At 47.0% G+C, this 17465-nt stretch overlaps 1 protein-coding gene and 1 long non-coding RNA gene across 4 annotated transcripts in view; one reads left to right on the top strand and one right to left on the bottom strand.

Annotated features, from left to right (window-relative positions):
- FBH1 (F-box DNA helicase 1) overlaps nt 1–3221 on the top strand; it is a 52501-nt gene extending 49280 nt beyond the window's left edge. For all 3 annotated transcript variants that reach the window (XM_045874470.3, XM_045874469.3, XM_045874468.3), the window contains 2 exons: nt 2231–2362; nt 2724–3221. In XM_045874470.3, the coding sequence (XP_045730426.1) occupies nt 2231–2362; nt 2724–2894 (303 nt within the window). In that variant the 3' untranslated portion in view covers nt 2895–3221. The remainder of the gene's footprint in view (nt 1–2230; nt 2363–2723) is intronic.
- Nucleotides 3222–6423: 3202 nt separating this feature from the next.
- Nucleotides 6424–12179, bottom strand: LOC135364507 (uncharacterized). The gene is made up of 3 exons (XR_010411725.1): nt 12029–12179; nt 11377–11511; nt 6424–6555 (listed from the first exon to the last, which is right to left on the bottom strand). It is a non-coding gene; the product is annotated as an uncharacterized LOC135364507 (long non-coding RNA).
- Between the last annotated feature and the right edge of the window lie 5286 nt (nt 12180–17465).

The raw sequence follows: 17465 nt of genomic DNA, 5'->3' as shown, positions 1-17465 counted from the left end.
GCACTGCTGGGTACTTACCCCAAAGATACAGATGTAGTGAAAAGAAGGGGCACATGCACCCCAGTGTTCATAGCAGCAATGTCCGCAATAGCCAAACTGGAAAGAGCTGAGATGCCCTTCAACAGATGAATGGATAAAGAAGATGTGGCCCATATGTACAATGGAATATTACTCAGCCATCAGAAAGGTTGAATACCCAACTTTTGCATCAACAAGGGTGGAGCTGGGGGGGGATTATGCTGAGTGAAATAAGTCAAGCAGAGAAAGACAATTATCATATGGTTTCACTCATATGTGGAACATGAGGAATAGTAGCATGGAGGACATTAGGGGAAGGATGGGAAAACTGAAGAGGGGGAGATGAGAAAGGGAGACGAACCATGAGAGACTGTGGACTCTGGGAAACAAACTGAAGGTTTCAGAGGGGAGGGGGGTGGGGGGATAGGGTAGCATGGTGAGGGGTATTGAGGGCACATGTTACAGTGAGCACTGGCTGTTACACGCAAATAATGAATCATGGATCACTACATCAAAAACTAATGATGTACTGTATGGTGACTAACATAACATAATAAAAAAATAATTTTAAAATTCCTTAGCCTAAATTTCTTATGTGGTAAATATTAACAGATAAGACTCACATAAAGAAACCTTCTTTGGAGCCTGTAATGTTGGAGCCTGTCATGTTTAGGAGTGTCAAGGGGTCTCAAGACCAAAGTGTTTGAGAACCGGTGCTTTGGAGCAATGCTTTTCCAAGTGTCGGTTGCAGTCCATTCATGATTTATGAAACTAATTTAGTGGGCTCTGGTAAGTTTTTTAAAAAGCGAGGTAGAAATAAAATCTAAAAGAAGAAAGACTACATTGCACATAAGGTTAAATACTGTTTTATGAAACTGTTATTTCAGCCTTTTATATATGCATGTACGTGTGTATAGAATTGTAATGCTAAGTGGATTTCTTGGTGTGGATCGTGCTCAGAAAGTTTGTAAACACAGAAACCCTTGCATGTGTGGGTGGGAAAGCATGTACAAGCATGTTCGTTGCTACACTGTGGGCAGTAATTTGGAAACCACCTGAGTATCCACTCGGAATGGCTGAATCAAATGCAAAAAGAGCGATGTGATTAAACCCTGTGTAGCACTTCAATGAACTAGATAGGAAGCAGACTCAGAGTATAACATTTATGTAAATAAGTACCTGTAAGATGGTACCTAGCCTTCTGGGACATACATGTAAACTTAAAGCCCTTTTAGGATGGGTCAAAAAGGGTGCACGCCAAATTCACAACACTGGCTACCTCAGGGGAGGGGGTAGAGATGACAGGTAAAGGGGATTTTGGCAAAACCTGTCATTCTATTTTGAAAGGACTTCCTGGTTTCGTTGTCCCTCAGTCACTGGTGGGAACACGAGTGTTTATATATTTTCGGTTCTTTTCTGTAGCAGGCAGACAGATCCTGCAAGAGAGAAAGCCAAATCAATCCAAATACTGGATACAGGTTTTGCCGTTGTAATTCAGAAAACAGGAAATCATAATTATTTAGTCAGCAGATATTTGTGGTTCTACCCATCGGCCACATCTGTGTTAAACTCCAGAGCATAGCAGACCAGACACTGGTCCCTGTCCCTACTGCTTTTCCAGTCTGGAAGGTCATTAACATTTGGTTTGGTGTTCCCTGCGTGCCGGGCCATTCGTACACTTAGCTTGTATGAGTATCTCTTCTTCACAACAGTCAAGTGAACCAGGTACTGTGTTGTCTGCATCTTACGGATGAGGAGGCTGAGGCTTGAAGAGGCCAACAATTTGCTCATTCGTACAGCCTCAGGCCTGGGAGGAGGCAACATGCTGGGTCAATGTGCGCCGATCTTTTAAGGCCCCTGTTTCAGCTCACTTGGCTTGAAAAGTCAATATACAAATAATTTTTAATGATTCTGGGACAGGTCAGCGTGAGATAAAAATCCAGGAACAGCCCTGAAATACCATTATTTCGTGTTTGCCCACGTGTTTGCCTTTTTTTTTTTTTAAACTGGCCATTTTGTCAAGATTCCAGCTGAACTGCTTTAAGCATCCTGTCTTGGGGACGTTACCGGGCAGGGAAAACAAACACAAAAACCGAGGGCAGCTGGGGCAGTCAGTGCTTTTCTCCTGCGAGGACTCGGCCATGTCCGAAGAGCGTTTCCCACTCTGGTGTGGTGGAGACGTTGCTGTTACCCTCTTTCTCTCTGTCCCCAGGAGTACTTCCTCCAAGCAGAGCTGACCAGTAATGTCTTGAAGACTGGAGTAGTGCGCTGCTGCGTGGGACAGTGCAACAATTCCATCCCCGTGGACACCGTGCTCACCATGAAGAAGCTCCCCATCACTTACGTATGTGGTCTCGGCAGGTTGTACTTTCTGTAGGATTTGATTAAGTCGTTTGCATCTTCTTATATGCGAGCGTGGTCTGGGAGACTGGGTTGGGGCCCGACGCTTACAGGACCACTGTTTCCCTGGAGGGCCCGGTTCGGTTTTCCTTGGCTCTTCACCCCTTGCCTTGATAAATTCTGGTTTCTGCCCCAAAGGAATTTGATAAAGTGGAGTCTACCCTAGATGGCTGTGCTGAGGGATATGTCACCTCAGAGGTTTGCCCACGTCGGAAAACATCAGAATAATAAGGCTTAGTCTCTTGGTGGAAAATCCCTGCTGTCTGATCGTCCCCCTGACCTCTTTTTCTTCCCCCTCCCTGCAGAGCAACAGGAAGGAAAACAAGGGTGGCTACCTCTGCCACTCCTGTGCGGAGCAGCGCGTCGGGCCCTTGGCCTTCTTGACGGCCTCCCCTGAGCAGGTGCACTCCATGGAACGCACCATTGAGAACATAGTGCTGCCCAGACACGAAGCCCTGCTCTTCCTTGTCTTCTGAAAGCCAAGAGGAGCTTTCTCCACGGTATAGAATGCCTTGTGTGGACTCGAGTTACTTGAAGAAAGCCAGTGTGGGGTAGGGTTCTCACTCAGCCGAGACTCTGAATTCACTCACAGAGCATTTTTTGAGGAATACGAAGCCAACGAGAGTTGGACCTGCCATTTCTCCATTCCCTGTAGGTAGCCAGTTCCCACTGCCCCTGCTCTATGCGCATCAGGCTGGGGGTGCGGGGGATGTTCTTTTGATAAAAAAACATTTTATGTATTTAAACTTTTATTACAAGGTTTCAATTAAACAGGCATTGTAGCACTGGCATACGCTGCGTGACATTGGCCTCAGCCCTGTGGTTTTTGAACTTCCTCCAACTTTCTCTTTGTCCCACTCACTCTTTTCAACATCTGTGTCCCTGCTCACATGATGATCAAGCAGAGTATGAGACTTCATGTCTGGGCGATAATTGACAGATCAGAGCACGAGAGGTTTTTGTGCCGTGGGGAGTCACACGTGTATGGCGTGTAGCGTGTACCTTCGTCATGACACGGGGTTCACAGTTTGAACAGGGGAGCAGCGTAATACACGAAAAGACAAACACAGAGTGACAACAGCCAGACTTCTTGTGTTGCCCCCCTGTAGAACGGAGGATCAGAGAAGTGGAGTTGTCTGGCCACTGTGGGGGCGGGGAGAGGGGTCTCGGGAGAGACGGGAGATTGGTACCTGGTTCACTGCCTGGGGATGCTGGGTGGATGTAATAAAGCAATTCTTACAGAAACCGATGACAAAACTCACATCGTCTAGATGTACATGGATCTGGTATTTTTACGTTTCTGCCATACAGCACTTCAGGGATGCAGATGACAGGTGGGGGAGTTGGCACGGCATTGCCCAAAGAGCTCACCACATCTAGTCTCTGAGCCCACCAAGCGGCGTCCAGGAGCGGGCCTCGTAGCTCCCGTTGTCACAGCCTCCCCTTAGCCTCCTCCATCAGCCTGGTGGAGCTTAGAATGCGGGCCGGTGAGTAAAGCAAGCGTGCTGTCGGATGGGGCTAGGGGTGCTCTAGAAGGGCGAATGCCAAGTTAATGTTTGCGTATCGAGGAGTGTTCCCAGAACGGGACCTGAAGGCAGACGTGGGAGACTTTAATGGCCACGGGATGGGGCTGTTTCATCCACTCTGCCAGGATTCCTGGCCTCGCCTTAATTAATGCTTAATGGATGACTCAGAATAAAAGAGCAAGTGAAAGGGATTTGAATTTGGGTTGGTCATAATTTCCATTGTCCTTCAAAAGAGGGATTTGGGGGAGGGGTAGTAAGCAAGGGTTCATTCACGTGTTTTCTGGAAATCAAATTGTGCCAACCAGAGGGAAAGCCACGTATTTGTTGGAGAAGTCATCAACTCACCGAGCCGTCATGGAGCTCCTGTGGTGTGGCAGGGGCGGTGTACGTGGGCGTATGGACTCACAGTGTGGTCCCCGGCTCCCGGAGATTTGGAACCACAAATGTGACTGTAGTTGGAGGTGAACCAGGAGCGGGGGGAGGGCCGCAGGGGTGCTGGGGGACGGACGGGCATCCTTATCCACAGGGGAGGTCGGAGGGTGTCCCGATGGGAGTGATGCTGGAGTTGCATTTCCCAACGGGACAGGCAGTTAGCTGGCTGTTCAAGGTGGAAAAATTTTCTAGGAGGAAGGACAAAAAGGACGTGTGTGGTAATGGTACTGCCAGAGCAAAATGTCAGGACTAGCATTTTGGTACGAGTTTTAAAAAATAACAGGATCTAGGAGTATTAATACTAGTGTTTCATTTTTTAAGTGTTAAGAATTTTGTTTTGTTTTGTTTTTGAGAGGGAGAGTGCGTGAGCGTTGGGGGGGAGCGGGCAGAGGGAAAGGGAGAGAGAATCTGAAGCAGACTCCCTGCTGAGCGTGGGCCCCAGTTAAGGGGCTCGATCTCACAACCTTGAGATCATGACCTGGGCCGAAATGAAGAGTTAGACACGGAAGCGACTGTGCCGCCCAGGTGCCTCTCAAGTGTTAAGAATTTTTTAAAAATTAGTGAAACTAAATATTTGGTGTGTAAGAAAAATAATTTGTACATAGCAGCAAAAATAGAAATGAAAAAAATAAGTGTTAAATATCTGTTGTCATTTTAATAGGAGTGATTAGATGAGAAAAATAAATGCATTACTCAAAAATGTAAACACTACATGAAAATGAAAATCCACTAAATCTTTTTAAAAGTAGAGTCTTTAAGATAAGAGGCTTTCATGATTTTATTTAGTTGGGAATGTTTTTTTGTGCAGGATTTTCTGTATTCTTTTTTTTTTTTTTTAAACCCACAATAATGGGGAAAATAAGGAAAATAGTTACAAGCTAGTTCTGAATATTTTTCTTTGGCTCATTAATTTTTTATTAATTTCTCTTATTTGATGCTCAGAGGAGATCTGTTGGAGTTCTTTAAGAATCTTCAATCTATTGATAGCCAGCTCTAGTTCTTCGTTTCAAAGAAAGCATTTCTGATTTGTCTCCACCTTCTCTGATTTTATCGTGTGTGTAGAGATTCTGATGCAGCTGCCCATATAGACATGAATGCTGTTATGTGTGAAGGTACTTGAAATAAAATAAGAATTGTTCTTGCAACATCAGTGTTAAAATACCACAGTGTATCCTAGACCATGCATTAGTTTGTTCCTTCACGTAATTATCCTCAAGACGTCTATCAGATTTTAGATTTTTAAGAATATAATGAGGTGATGGTATTGGGGCAACCGACAATATTTGTTGATAGATATTTTAAAATATGGCAGCATACCAGCCGCTGAAAGTGCAGCCACCGGGGATGTGAGGCCGTGGGACACTCTGGGCTAGAGAAGAGAGGTCTGTGTGGCTGGAGTCTAGTGCGCGCACGGCAGTAGCAGGCTCGCAGGGGCCAGGCCGGCCATCCAGGGACGTGAACAGCAGGCCAGTGAGTCTGAGTGTGATTTGGAAAGATTCTGAGGAATCATTGTGAATTTTAAGACCTCAGATTGCCTTTTTTAGGAAGAGCACGCCAGTTGTAGATTGGAGGACGTTTTACAAAGGTCAGGCAAATTAACTGTTACAGTCCCAGCACAGGGGATGTGTTGCTGGACTAGGGGAACGGAAATGGACGGTGAGGAGTGCTGCTGACTAGATGAGTGGTTCTCAAAGTGTGGTCCCCAGCTGAGCAGCGCCAGCATCACCTGGGAACTTGTTAGAAATACAGATTCTCAGTCTGGGTCACAAACTGTGATGTTGAGGCCCAGCTGTTGGTATTTAACAAGCCCCACAAGTGATGCTTTTGCACACTAAATTGTGAGAATTCTTGTTCTTGATGTTAAGAAGGTAGAACCAGTAGGACCTTGAGAGAGCTGAGATGAGGATGGACTGTGTGTGGCAGGGTCTCAGCGGGACTTCCGGTCATCTGGCTTGTCGGCCGCAGGATCTGAGTGGGGCTTCCGGTTGTCTGGCTTTTTGCAGGGTAGATGAGGGCACCCTCCACTGAGGCAGAACGTGGGAAATTTAATAGGTTTGTGAACACAATGATGACTTCGGTTTTTGGCATGTTGAATTTGGGGTGCTTCTGAGAATTCCAAGTAGGTTTGTCCAGGAGGTTGTTGGGGAAACGGATCTACACTTCAACAGATTGCTTTGGGCTGGAAATAGAGATTTTAGGGTTGTGAGTATGTAAGTGGCAGTTAAGGTAGTTCAGTTTAAGGGTCTTGTGCTTATTCCAGCAGAATAATGAGAATGAAAAGAGCACAGGTGTAAGAAGCCCCAGGAACACCAGGCCTGGGGTAAAGAAAGGAAGAGGATTTGGTGAAGGGAGTGATAACGGATTCCAGGAGATAGAGTTGCTACTGAGGAAGAGATGAGGAGCTTAAACAGAAGTGGCCGTCCGCACCTAAGTCAAGTGAAGGTGGAAAGGTGTTTGTCTAACTGACACTCCGAAGTCCATGGTGGCATTAGCATGGACAGTTTCAGTGAGGCTAGAAGCCAGTGGGCAGTCGGATGTGGGTGGGGACTCCGGGTGATTTGGTGGACTAAATATGTCTTCTGAAACCATACTAAGTGGCAATAAAAGGATTTTTTTTTAAAGGCATAAACCTACAAGGGCAAAGAAAACAAAAAGGAGGTAATAGTCATAAAATTTTGGAAGTTGGAAAGCAGATGAGTGAGTGGTAACTGACTTAGCTCATTGAGTAAACTGAGTCCTAAGCCCAAGAACTCTCAAAAGATGTGGGGATTGATGGCACTAGGTTCTTCTAGAAGGAGGGTGTAAAGGTGGAGCAAAAACCAGGAAGATTGGTAGAAAAGTTTATTTAAAAGTTTATTTAGCGGTGCCTTGGTGGCTCAGGTGGTTAAGCATCTGCCTTCGGCTCAGGTCATGATCTCAGGATTCTGGGATCGAGCCCCACATCGGGGGGTCCCTGCTCAGCGGGGAGTCTGCTTCTCCCTCTCCCACTTCCCCTCCCTCCTGCTTGTGCACTCCCTCTCTCTCAAATAATAAAAAATCTTTTTTAAAAAGTTTATTTAAAAGCCAATTAAGGGGCACCTGGGTGGCTCAGTTGGTTAAGCGTCTGACTCTTGAACTCAGCTTAGGTCTTGATCTCAGGGTCGTGAGTTTGAGCCCTGTGTTGGGCTCCACGATGGGCATGGAGCCTACTTTAAAAAAAAAAAGGAAAAGAAAAAGAAATAAAAGTCATTTAAATCATCAGATTTCTGGGCAGCTTTTCATGCTCAACCGTAGCAGAAGACCAGAGGTTTAATCTCTCAAGTGGACCATGTCACATAAGAGACTCGGCGTAGCTGAGGGCATAGTGAAAACAAGGCCATTGTCTTACTGTGCTTGGGCTGCTATAACAGGAGGCCACAGCCTGGGTGGTTCATGAATAACAGACATGTATTCCTCAGAGTTCTGGAGGCTGGAGGTCCAAGATCAGGGTGTCAGCAGACTGATGTCTGCTGAGATCCTGCTTCTTGGTTCATGGACGGCCACCTTCTTACCGTGCCCTCATATGGTGGGAAGGGCAAGGGAGCTCTCTGGGGTCTCTTTTATAACACTAATCCCATTCATGAGGGCTCCACCATAATGACCTAATGACCTCCCGAAGGCCCCAGCTCCTGATACCATCCCCTTGGGGGTTAAATTTCAACATTTGAAGTTTATACACACACAAAAACATGCACATACTGGCACACATACTCTCCGTGGGAGGTGGCCAGTTCCTTCGCTGGGGAATATAACCCACTTCAGCAGAAACACTGACAGTGACACCAGGGCTTCCCAAGGAAATTGGCCAACCAGATCACCCAGTGCCAAGAGCTCACAAACTTCAAACTCCACCCAAGTCCTCAGATTTTCAAACACATTAGTGCCTCACTCTCACATAGTAATAAACCAAGGATTGCCAAACATCTGAAGAGAAATTCCAAGGTGAAGGTTGGATATTAAAACAAACAGAATCAATTTTGAGGAAACAGTCCATGCAGGGAAAAGAAACCATCTAAATTTCTTAGCATATTCAGAGAATAAGAGAAGACAGTGCATCCATGAAATAACAGGATCAAGATAAATATATATATCCACACACATATATGAATGTTTGGACGTAATTAAAAGTACGAAAAAACCCAATAGAATTGTTGGAAAGATAGTTTGAGAAAATATCCAGAAAGTAGAGCAAAAACAAAGATTGAAAAAGAGGAAATATGTAGTCAGAAATAATTTAAGCAGTTGAGCATCTGAATAATGAAAGTTTCAGGAAGAAAAAGAAAGAATTTGGGAAATTTAAAAAAAAGATCATCAAAATTACCCACAGCCAAATACATGAGTTTCCAGATTCACATGCTCAGCAAATGCTAGGCAAAATGGATGAAAACAGACCTACGGTGAATTTGTTAGGGTGAAATTTTAGAAACACCAGAGACAAAGATCCTCCAGGCTCCCAGAAAGAAAAAAAGTCATCTGCAAATCAAATGTCTTCAGACTGCACAGCAACAGCACTGTGGAGCTGTACCTTCAGAACTGAGGACAAATGATTTCCAGCTTAGAATTCTAAGCCAAACCAATTGAGCAATAGGATAAAGGCACTTTGACACAACTATTTTATCTACCAAGAAGCTACTGGAGGATTGAAATACATCAAATCAAGAGCAAAACAAGAAGGAGGAGGACTCTCCTCTAAGAAACAAGCTACCCAATGCAGAAGGGAGTGGAAAGCATCCCACATGTTCCTGAACACCTTGGGAGGATACTTAAAGTAACAGAGTGTTCAGGCTGGAGTTGGTGATAAACACCAGAAAACGAAGCAAATGGGGCGGGGAAACAAGGACATCATTAATTCTCTAAAATTAAAGCAACAGGTTGTGTAGACGAGAAAAAGTAATGACAGGTAGTTTACTACCTCGCTCAGTTGCGCATAGGTAGGCTTCCTAATGTCAGTGTGTGTGTCTGAGGTAGGGAAACGTGTGTGTGGGGGGGTGTTTGACCTTCAACTTTCACAGTAGGAAGTTGTCTACCGTGCCTGGAACTGAGAAATGGAAGTAGATGTCAATAGGAGCTTATCTAGAGATACAGGATGCACACCAAAACAATCTGCTCAAAGATTTTTAAACAATTTACTCCCCACGGGGGGAAGATAGAGAGATAGGGTGCTTTTCCGGTAAGGTCTCTCATATCATGATTGGCGTGAACTCCGCCTGTATGACAGACCTTTAGAATAGGAGTGGGAAGTAAAAACCGGACACCATCCACATAGATGAGCCTCAAGTGAGGCTGGGAATAGGGAAGACAGTGGATGGGGGTTGATGTGGCATCGGGGAGGGGAGTTCATCTTTAGAGTGCAAGAAACGTGAGCATGCCTCCGTGTTGAGTGGGAACTGGCAGAGGAGCCAATGGAGGGAGGACACGGGCGAGGGGTGGCTGGTGGGGGGTGGCGGGGAGGGAGTACATGGGCAAGCAGTGGCTGGTGGGGGGTGGTGGGGAGGGCTGGGATCGGAGATAGGAAAGCCCCTATAAATGGCTAAGGAGGAAGTTTTGGTAGCTCTTACTCAATCATTTTAGTGTGTTTTTAGTGAAGTTACCATTCGGGTCACCCAGAGAGTGTGGAAAGTTTGAGGCTGATGTGGAGGGCACGCGTGGAAGTGGACAGCACCAGCTTGACCTCAACACCGTGCTTTTAGTGGATGCATACTTTTCTGTCCAGCTGCCTGGGGGAGGGAGCTGAGGTTAGATTCACACACAGTTTACTAAGCCCCGAACGAACACACAAGTGCAAGGGCCGGGGCGGGGGAGGGGAAAATCCTCCTGCCCAGAAAGTCCAGTCCCCAGGCACTGTATGGCAGTCCCCATACTCCGCTCCTCTGGTGGTGCTGGGTCTGCCTCTGGGCCAACTGCCTGGATTGCAGAGGGACTTGGATGCCCCTCGAGATCAGACCACTTGTGGTCTAATGCTTTTCCTCCAGCCTGGTCTTTGCCACCCACCAGTCCTTCTCAGTCCCCCTGCACCGCTGGGTTTGAGGAATGTGGGGTACACCGGGGGACTGGAGGCCGACTGCTTTGCATTGACAGTGAATGGGTGCGGTAAAGCTGGCCCCAAAGGAGGCGGACCAAGAGTCCCTCCAGACCCGGCCCCAGACAGATGAAGACCTCACGTACCCCTTTCTGAGGTCTCTTTCAATAAAGGCCTTCCCCTTAGGCTTTGAGGGGTTTCAGAGCATTTGGAGGGGACTCCCTTCCTCCCTGGCTACTTAGTTACAGATTCTCCAAGTGAGTGCAATACTGCTGTCCTTCATGTTCCTCACCATCCATGATTTTATGTATTTCCTATTCCTAGTGGTTTGGAGTAAGAGGTAGACTAGATGGAGAGAGAGGAGTTTCAACCCTAAATGCCTCTGCTTGCTTACTCCATTCAATGTTTTAGCCATGTTGCAAACATCCACAATGCAGCTCTTGATTTCTTCCCCCGCCCCAACTAGTACCTCCCTGCGCCCTTCTTTTTTTTTTTTTTTAAGATTTTATTTATTTATTTGGCAGAGAGAGACACAGCGAGAGCGGGAACACAAGCAGGGGGAGTGGGAGAGGGAGAAGCAGGCCTCCCGCCGGGCAGGGAGCCTGATGCAGGGCTTGATCCCAGGACCCTGGGATCATGACCTGAGCCGAAGGCAGACGCCCAACTGACTGAGCCACCCAGGCGCCCCTCCAGAAAGATTTTTTTTTTTTTAAGATTATTTATTTAATTTATTTGGCAGAGAGAGACACAGCGAGAGAGGGAACACAAGCAGGGGGAGTGGGAGAGGGAGAAGCAGGCTCCCGGCCAAGCAAGGAGCCCGATGCGGGGCTCGATCCCACGACCCCGGGATCGTGATCTGAGCCGAAAGCAGACGCTAAACAGCTGAGCCACCCAGGCGCCCCCCTCCCCGCGCCCTTCTTTACATCAGTAAAGGCACCAACGTGCAAATCCTTTTGACCTGACCTCTCGTGAATCTTGAGTCCATCCATTTTTCTCCATTATCCTCCTCTTGGCCTGTGGCCTGTGGCCACGTCGTGCAGTTGCTCCATGCTTCTGCCGGCTCATCTCTCCTACTCCCCACGCGGAAGCACACTGCGTCTTAAAACGAAGGAAAGTTACGTCAGCCTCCTGCTTAAAACCCTCCGGGGGCTTCTTGCTGCCTCAGGACCTCAGTCTAACTTGCACCTCAGCAGAAGAGACATCTGGTCTACCTTCAACTGAAGCTCACGTTTTAAGGGCCTTCCTGAAGGCCCAAGAAGGAGCCAACACAATATCAGCACCTCAGTTTTGTTTTCCTTTCTTAAATGTCCAATTCAATGGTTCTGGATCTTTTTAAGTCATCACTTGCCTCATAATGTGTTTTCCTAATCTGGGCCCCCAGTAAAACAGGTAACGTTTTAATCTGTTACTTTACAACTACGTAACAGAGGGGCCCTGGCCTCCTAGCCTAGAGTAGTAGGGACCTTACTACCTGCCCTCTGTTCTACTGCCTCTGCTCAGCCAGTTCCCCATTTCCTCTTACCAAATTCAGTATCGGATTTTGTATCACTTTTTGGGCCGTAACCCCAAACAAAAACTCTAAAGGGCATTGAACAATAAATGTTAACGATTTTACCTAGGAGTGCAGAGGAGGACAGACCGTAGGGCGGCAACATAAGCCGCTTGGCACTGTTGTGGAGAAGCCAGGTTCTTTTGCCTCTGCCCTTTGCCCCCGCTGACTTCCCTGCAACAGGCTATTTGCAAAAGTTTTGGGCAGGGCATCCAGATGCAGCAGTGGCAGTGAGAAGCCTGTCTTCTGTGGCTCTTAGGAGCCAGGACACCTTTCCCAGAAGCGTCCCAAGCCGACGTCATACTTCCATGGTCACAACTGGGTCACCTGCCCAGTCCTAAACCAATCACTGGCAAGGGCCTGGCTTCAAATAATCAGGATTTCCTTTCCTGGAGCTTGTGGCTGTCCACTTCCTCTGATGTGCATGGCTGCGTAGAAGAGAAGAAATACCTAAATGTTGGGACTTGCTTGGGAAGGAAGGGGAGGGGTAGGTAGCTACCAGTAGCTGATTCTCCAGTATATAAACAGATCTCATTTTGTACTTTGTACTTTTGGCCCTCTACCCAGAGGATTGAAGAAACAGCCCTGGGTAGGTAACCATCTCAGTTCGTGGTGATGGTTATCTACCAGAAAGGGGCCGTTGGGTAGAGCCTGGGATGCAGCGGGGAAGACCCTATATCCAGGCCCTGCGAGACCTTTGCTCTTGAAGTCTCCTTTATTGCAGTTTGTTTGACATGTGGTTACTGAGCGATCGTGCTGGAACCCCAGCTCACAGCCTGCCATCTGCCTTACTCTCTCTTGTCTGTGTCCCTGCCTCTGTCCTTGCCCCTTGTAGAACCCTCCCTGCCTTTCTGTTTACTTCGATCTTGCCCATCCTTCATCGTAAGTCCCGTCACTTTGAAACAGACTCCCCAAACATCTAGGCCTTTTAGTGATTTCTTCCTTTCCCAGACGTCTGCAGCATTATTGTGTTCATGACCCCTGTGGCATTTGTATTGACTAAACTTGCGGTATGAGCTCTTTGTTTTGCTTTGTTTCGATGGGTCTTTTTCTGGCCAGGCTGTAAGCCTCAAGGATAAGTCCCAGGTCTTCAGTTTCAGCATCTCTAGTGTCTAGAGAGAGAGAGAGAGGAGAGCCACATGCCAGGCACAAAGTACTTTCGAGTATCCCTTTTGCTCTTCACCTTGGTGAGAAGGACCATACATGTGTTACCTCCTCTTTAAAGACGGAACCTAAGGGATTCTTCCAAGCTGACAAGACCAGCAAGGTAGAAAGAAAGCTTGGGCCCCAGGTCTTCTAAGTCCTGTGTTCCTTCCACTGCACAAAGGTAGTAAGAAGCAAATGCCACATTTATAGGGTGCACAATGAATGTCACGGGAGCCCAGAGGCAGGGGATTTTGTATGTTTGAGTAGTTAATGAAGGCTCCCCCGAGAAGGTAGAAAATCGAGCTACCTCTTGAAGGGTAGATTGGATGTGGAGAGGATAGCACAGGACTGACAAATGAGTTGATGGTGAGTGATGTGCCTGACCTGTGAGAAGACAGTAGGGCAGTTCCTGGGAGGCAAAGGGAAGTGCAGTGAAGGAGGTGGCACAGAGCAAAGTTCTGGATGGCCTTTGTGGGAGCTGTCCGAGTCTCTTCCCTTGCAGACCAGGAGTCGGGAGGTGGGTCACTAGGAGAACAGGCTTCCTCTTGCAAGATTACTCCTCAGCCCAGGAAGTAGTATTACCTTGAAGTGAGGAGCAGCGTGACCAGACAAAACTGGGGGCTGCTTCTGAGGACAAGGCGGGGTAAATGGGGGAGTAGGGATCCTTGTGAGCCCTGCACATTTCCCCCTGGATCTTCATTCTGATATTATCCAATGAGGGCCCTGCCTCTCAGCTAAGAAACCTGGTGGGCCTGTAAACTCAGCTAATGGTACTCAACGGCAGGAGGACTCAGACTCTTAATTTGGGTTTCCAGCCCTCTTGGTTTTGCTTTCTGAAGGATGAGATTCAGCCTGGTTATAGAAGTCTCTAGGTTTCCATCTGTGGCTTGAATTGAGACCTTAAGGATTTGAGATTCTTACTCTCTTTTCTGAGTTATTCACTGCCATTAATAGTAGCCACCCATCTATGGCCTTGACTTTCTTTACCCATGATATTTTAGGATGGCAGCGATGCAGTCTCCCAGAGCTGGGCCTTCACAGTGGGCATGCCATTCCAGATAACTTTTGGGGAACTAATTCACAGCATGCCATGGGCTGCTGGGTCCCCATCTCAGAATATTAGCAGGACTGTCACTACTTTCTACCCTCTCTCAAAGGCAGATAACCATCATAGATAGTCCCCATTTCTCTACTTCTCTCACTTGCAATATGCTCTCCTAGCACCATATTCCCTACCAGTTAGGAACTTTTCAGTGACAAGTAATGAAAACTGGGTCTGTTCTAAGGAAAAAGAAAATGTCTTGAAAGAATGTTGGGGGCTCATAGAATCATGGGAAGCTAGACGATTCAGTTTGGGAAACGGAGAGGAACCAAAGCCCAAATCTGCAGAGCCAAGAAACAGTATCACAACCGTTTGATGGTTTAGAAGCATTGCAGGGTGTCGCTGTATCAATTCTGTTGTGTTTTTTCATTCCATATTCACAGCACAGCTTCTGAGTGCTAACTAGTTGTGGTATCTGATGAGCCCGGGTCAGGGCCCCACACGCTGGTGGGAGCAGGAGAGGGGATATCTGCCTCTCTAAGTTAGTGGGCAGGAAGGCACTCCCAACACAATATTGGGTCCCCAAAATGGGAGGGGTACTACATCCTGGAGAGCTAAAAATAGCAAAAGTGGGATGGGTGGATTTATAGACAGGCTCTTAGGGGCGAAAAGAGTGAGCCAGAATTCCACATAAATGTGGTGTTGTGTATTTATAAATTCTGGGAAAGAGCCACACATTGAATTTCTGATACACCTCAGGCAGCGTGAGGTATTGGGGCTACTATTGTTTGAATCTAGCTGGTCTGGCCTTCAAGGAGCATAGACTTGTGGGAAAACAAACAAGATTCTCCGTTACATACTTGATATTCTGAGGCTCCTAGTAAAAGGTCCTTCCTTGGTGAAGAAAATGGATTGGACAGTTAGAAACATGGAGAGACCCTTAAATGTGTCTCTTTGGTCCCTATTCCCTTCCTACTGTCTAGAGGAAGGTTTAAAAAGAAGAAAATAAGAGTCTTATTTATCGATCAAGGAAAAAAGCAAGACAAAAAAGATGAAGATCAATCAGTTTTCTTAATGGCAAATGTTGTGGATGACAGGAAATGAAAGAGGAGAAAACAATGTGAATTATGTATATTTGCAGCCAGCTGACAGATGTGGGCTAAAGGCTTACCAGTTGAAGAACTTTCAAATCCTTTTCCACTAAAAAAAATTAAGATGGTCTCTTCTCAGTCCCCCGCAGGTACCTTTGGATCATTTTGTTCATTCATGTGTCGGGGATTTATTGGCATTTATTGAATGCCAGAGATTGAAAGACAAATTCCATTTCTCTGATGGCCCCGGGAAGTATTGTGGTAGAGAGTCTCCAAAGATAGTTTCCATTGATTCCTTTTGTTGTTACCCCTCCCCTTGAATCTGGCTGCCTGGTGACTTGCTCTGACCAATAAAATGCACAGACATGACGTGTGGCGGTCCCTACCCTAGCCTTTAAGGGGCCTGGCAGTTTCTTCTGACTTCCCCAAAGCTGCCATGCTGCCAGGAAGCCCAGGCCAGCTCGGAGGCATGCTAAGGCCCCGGATGAGCCCGTGAAGCCTTCTTAGACCTTCCAGCTCAGCCCAGCCATGCTGAATGCAGCTGAGTGAGTGTGCCTAGTTGCTGCCGCATAAAGCACAGCTGCCCGGCTGAGCCCAGTTGGCCCCCAGAGATCATAAACAGTGGTAGTTTCAAGCTGCTGTTTCCATGGTGGGTTTTGCAGCAACAGATAACTAGAGCAAGTAGCATCTTACCAGCTCAATCGGCAGGACACTTCCCAGGGTGAAGGAATCAGAGGCTTTCTGGTAGGGTAGGGGAAGGTGGTGATTCCGGAGGACTCTGGCATGCAGCCTCCTGATAGGGGGAGGCGGGAGGGACTAGGAAGGGGCCGTGATGCAGCAGAAGAGGTGCACCTCACACCCCTACGTACTACTCACTTGCTGGTAGAACTCACACCCGCCCTTCCACTGTAGCTTATCATTGCTCTCTGCGCACTCCTCCTCACTTCCAGGTCCCACGTGTCCTCCCCAACCAAACCCTCTGGGCATCAGCAAGTACTATTTTCATGTAAAATGGGGACAGAACGCGAGGCAGTGCTTGGAATTGTCAAGGCAGGATGGGGAGACCAGATGCAGAAAGACAAGTAGCTGAGTGCCCCCAAACATCACCTCCTTTAGAGCCGTGCCTGAGAACAGGCTACCATATGTCAGAGAAATTTGCTGTATTTTGGTTAAGAATCTTTTATTTTACTTGTGCAGACTCTCTTAATCACCTTCAGGGCACTTCAGCAGTCCCTGAAAATTCAAAGATGAAAATAGTTCCTAATTTCAAGATGTTCATCACTGCTCAGTGGGTAAATTCTGGGGCTGTGATATGTCTTGGCATCATAGAGGTTTACTTAGACATGTCCCTAGGACTGCACCACCTACTAAGAGAATTCATTTTACCCCTTTGCTTCTTTAAAACAAACACTTGATTTATTTTTCCACCCCCACCCCACCTGCCTGGGTCCTTCCAGACTTCAACTCCACCCCACCATGCTTGCTCGATCTACTTTGTTAGATCTAATTTTTGTCGTGTCCAGCTTGAACTTGGTTGGTGCCTGATAGATCACAGACTTATTCTGTGATGGACCAGAGCCAGGTGATTCTACAGCTCCGAAATGGGCCCCCCGGAGGTTGTCATATTAGTTTTCCAAAGATGGTGGTAAAATGGAACCACAAAGCTGTGAAGTAGCCCTTTGACTTAACTCTTTTACACCCAGTAGAAACCTTTCAAAATTCTGGTTCTACTGAACGGCTGTCAATTTTTTTTATGCCGAGTTGTGTCTTCTGTCAAATTAGTTTTTGAAATCACAAGGGTCAAACTCTTAAAACTTATAAAGAACAAAATGGATCCAGTTAATGGTAAACTCTAGAAACGGAGGGGCAAACAGCTGAAGCGAGAAGCAAAACATTTAGATAATCAGGCAGACTCAGGATAATCAAGTGAGTAAGCCCAGCAAATACAATGGCTCCGCTCATGTGTTAGCGATGAGTTTCCTCTCATTGGGAAAGAGAATTTGCAGGGAGTGAAAACAGCATGGCTCTAAAATCCCAACACCAGCCACTGGAAAGTCCTACCCTTCCTTCGCTTTTGATGAAACCATCTAATTTGATGACGCGAGGAAGTTAGCAAGGAATGGCCCTTGGCGAGCTGCTGGTGACATGTAGATGGTGGCTGAGTCTGTGTCCCACTTTCCAAATGCTTGTGATGGCGGCCTGACTACCCCTGGCTGTGCGAGAG

This window comes from Mirounga angustirostris, unplaced genomic scaffold (assembly GCF_029215605.1).
Source record: "Mirounga angustirostris isolate CCGP_5_RB_7025 unplaced genomic scaffold, mMirAng1.0.hap1 SCAF_5, whole genome shotgun sequence".
Classification (NCBI taxonomy): Eukaryota; Metazoa; Chordata; class Mammalia; order Carnivora; family Phocidae; genus Mirounga; species Mirounga angustirostris.
The sequence above is the reverse complement of the archived record's forward strand: the minus strand, read 5'-3'. Positions and strand labels throughout refer to the sequence as shown.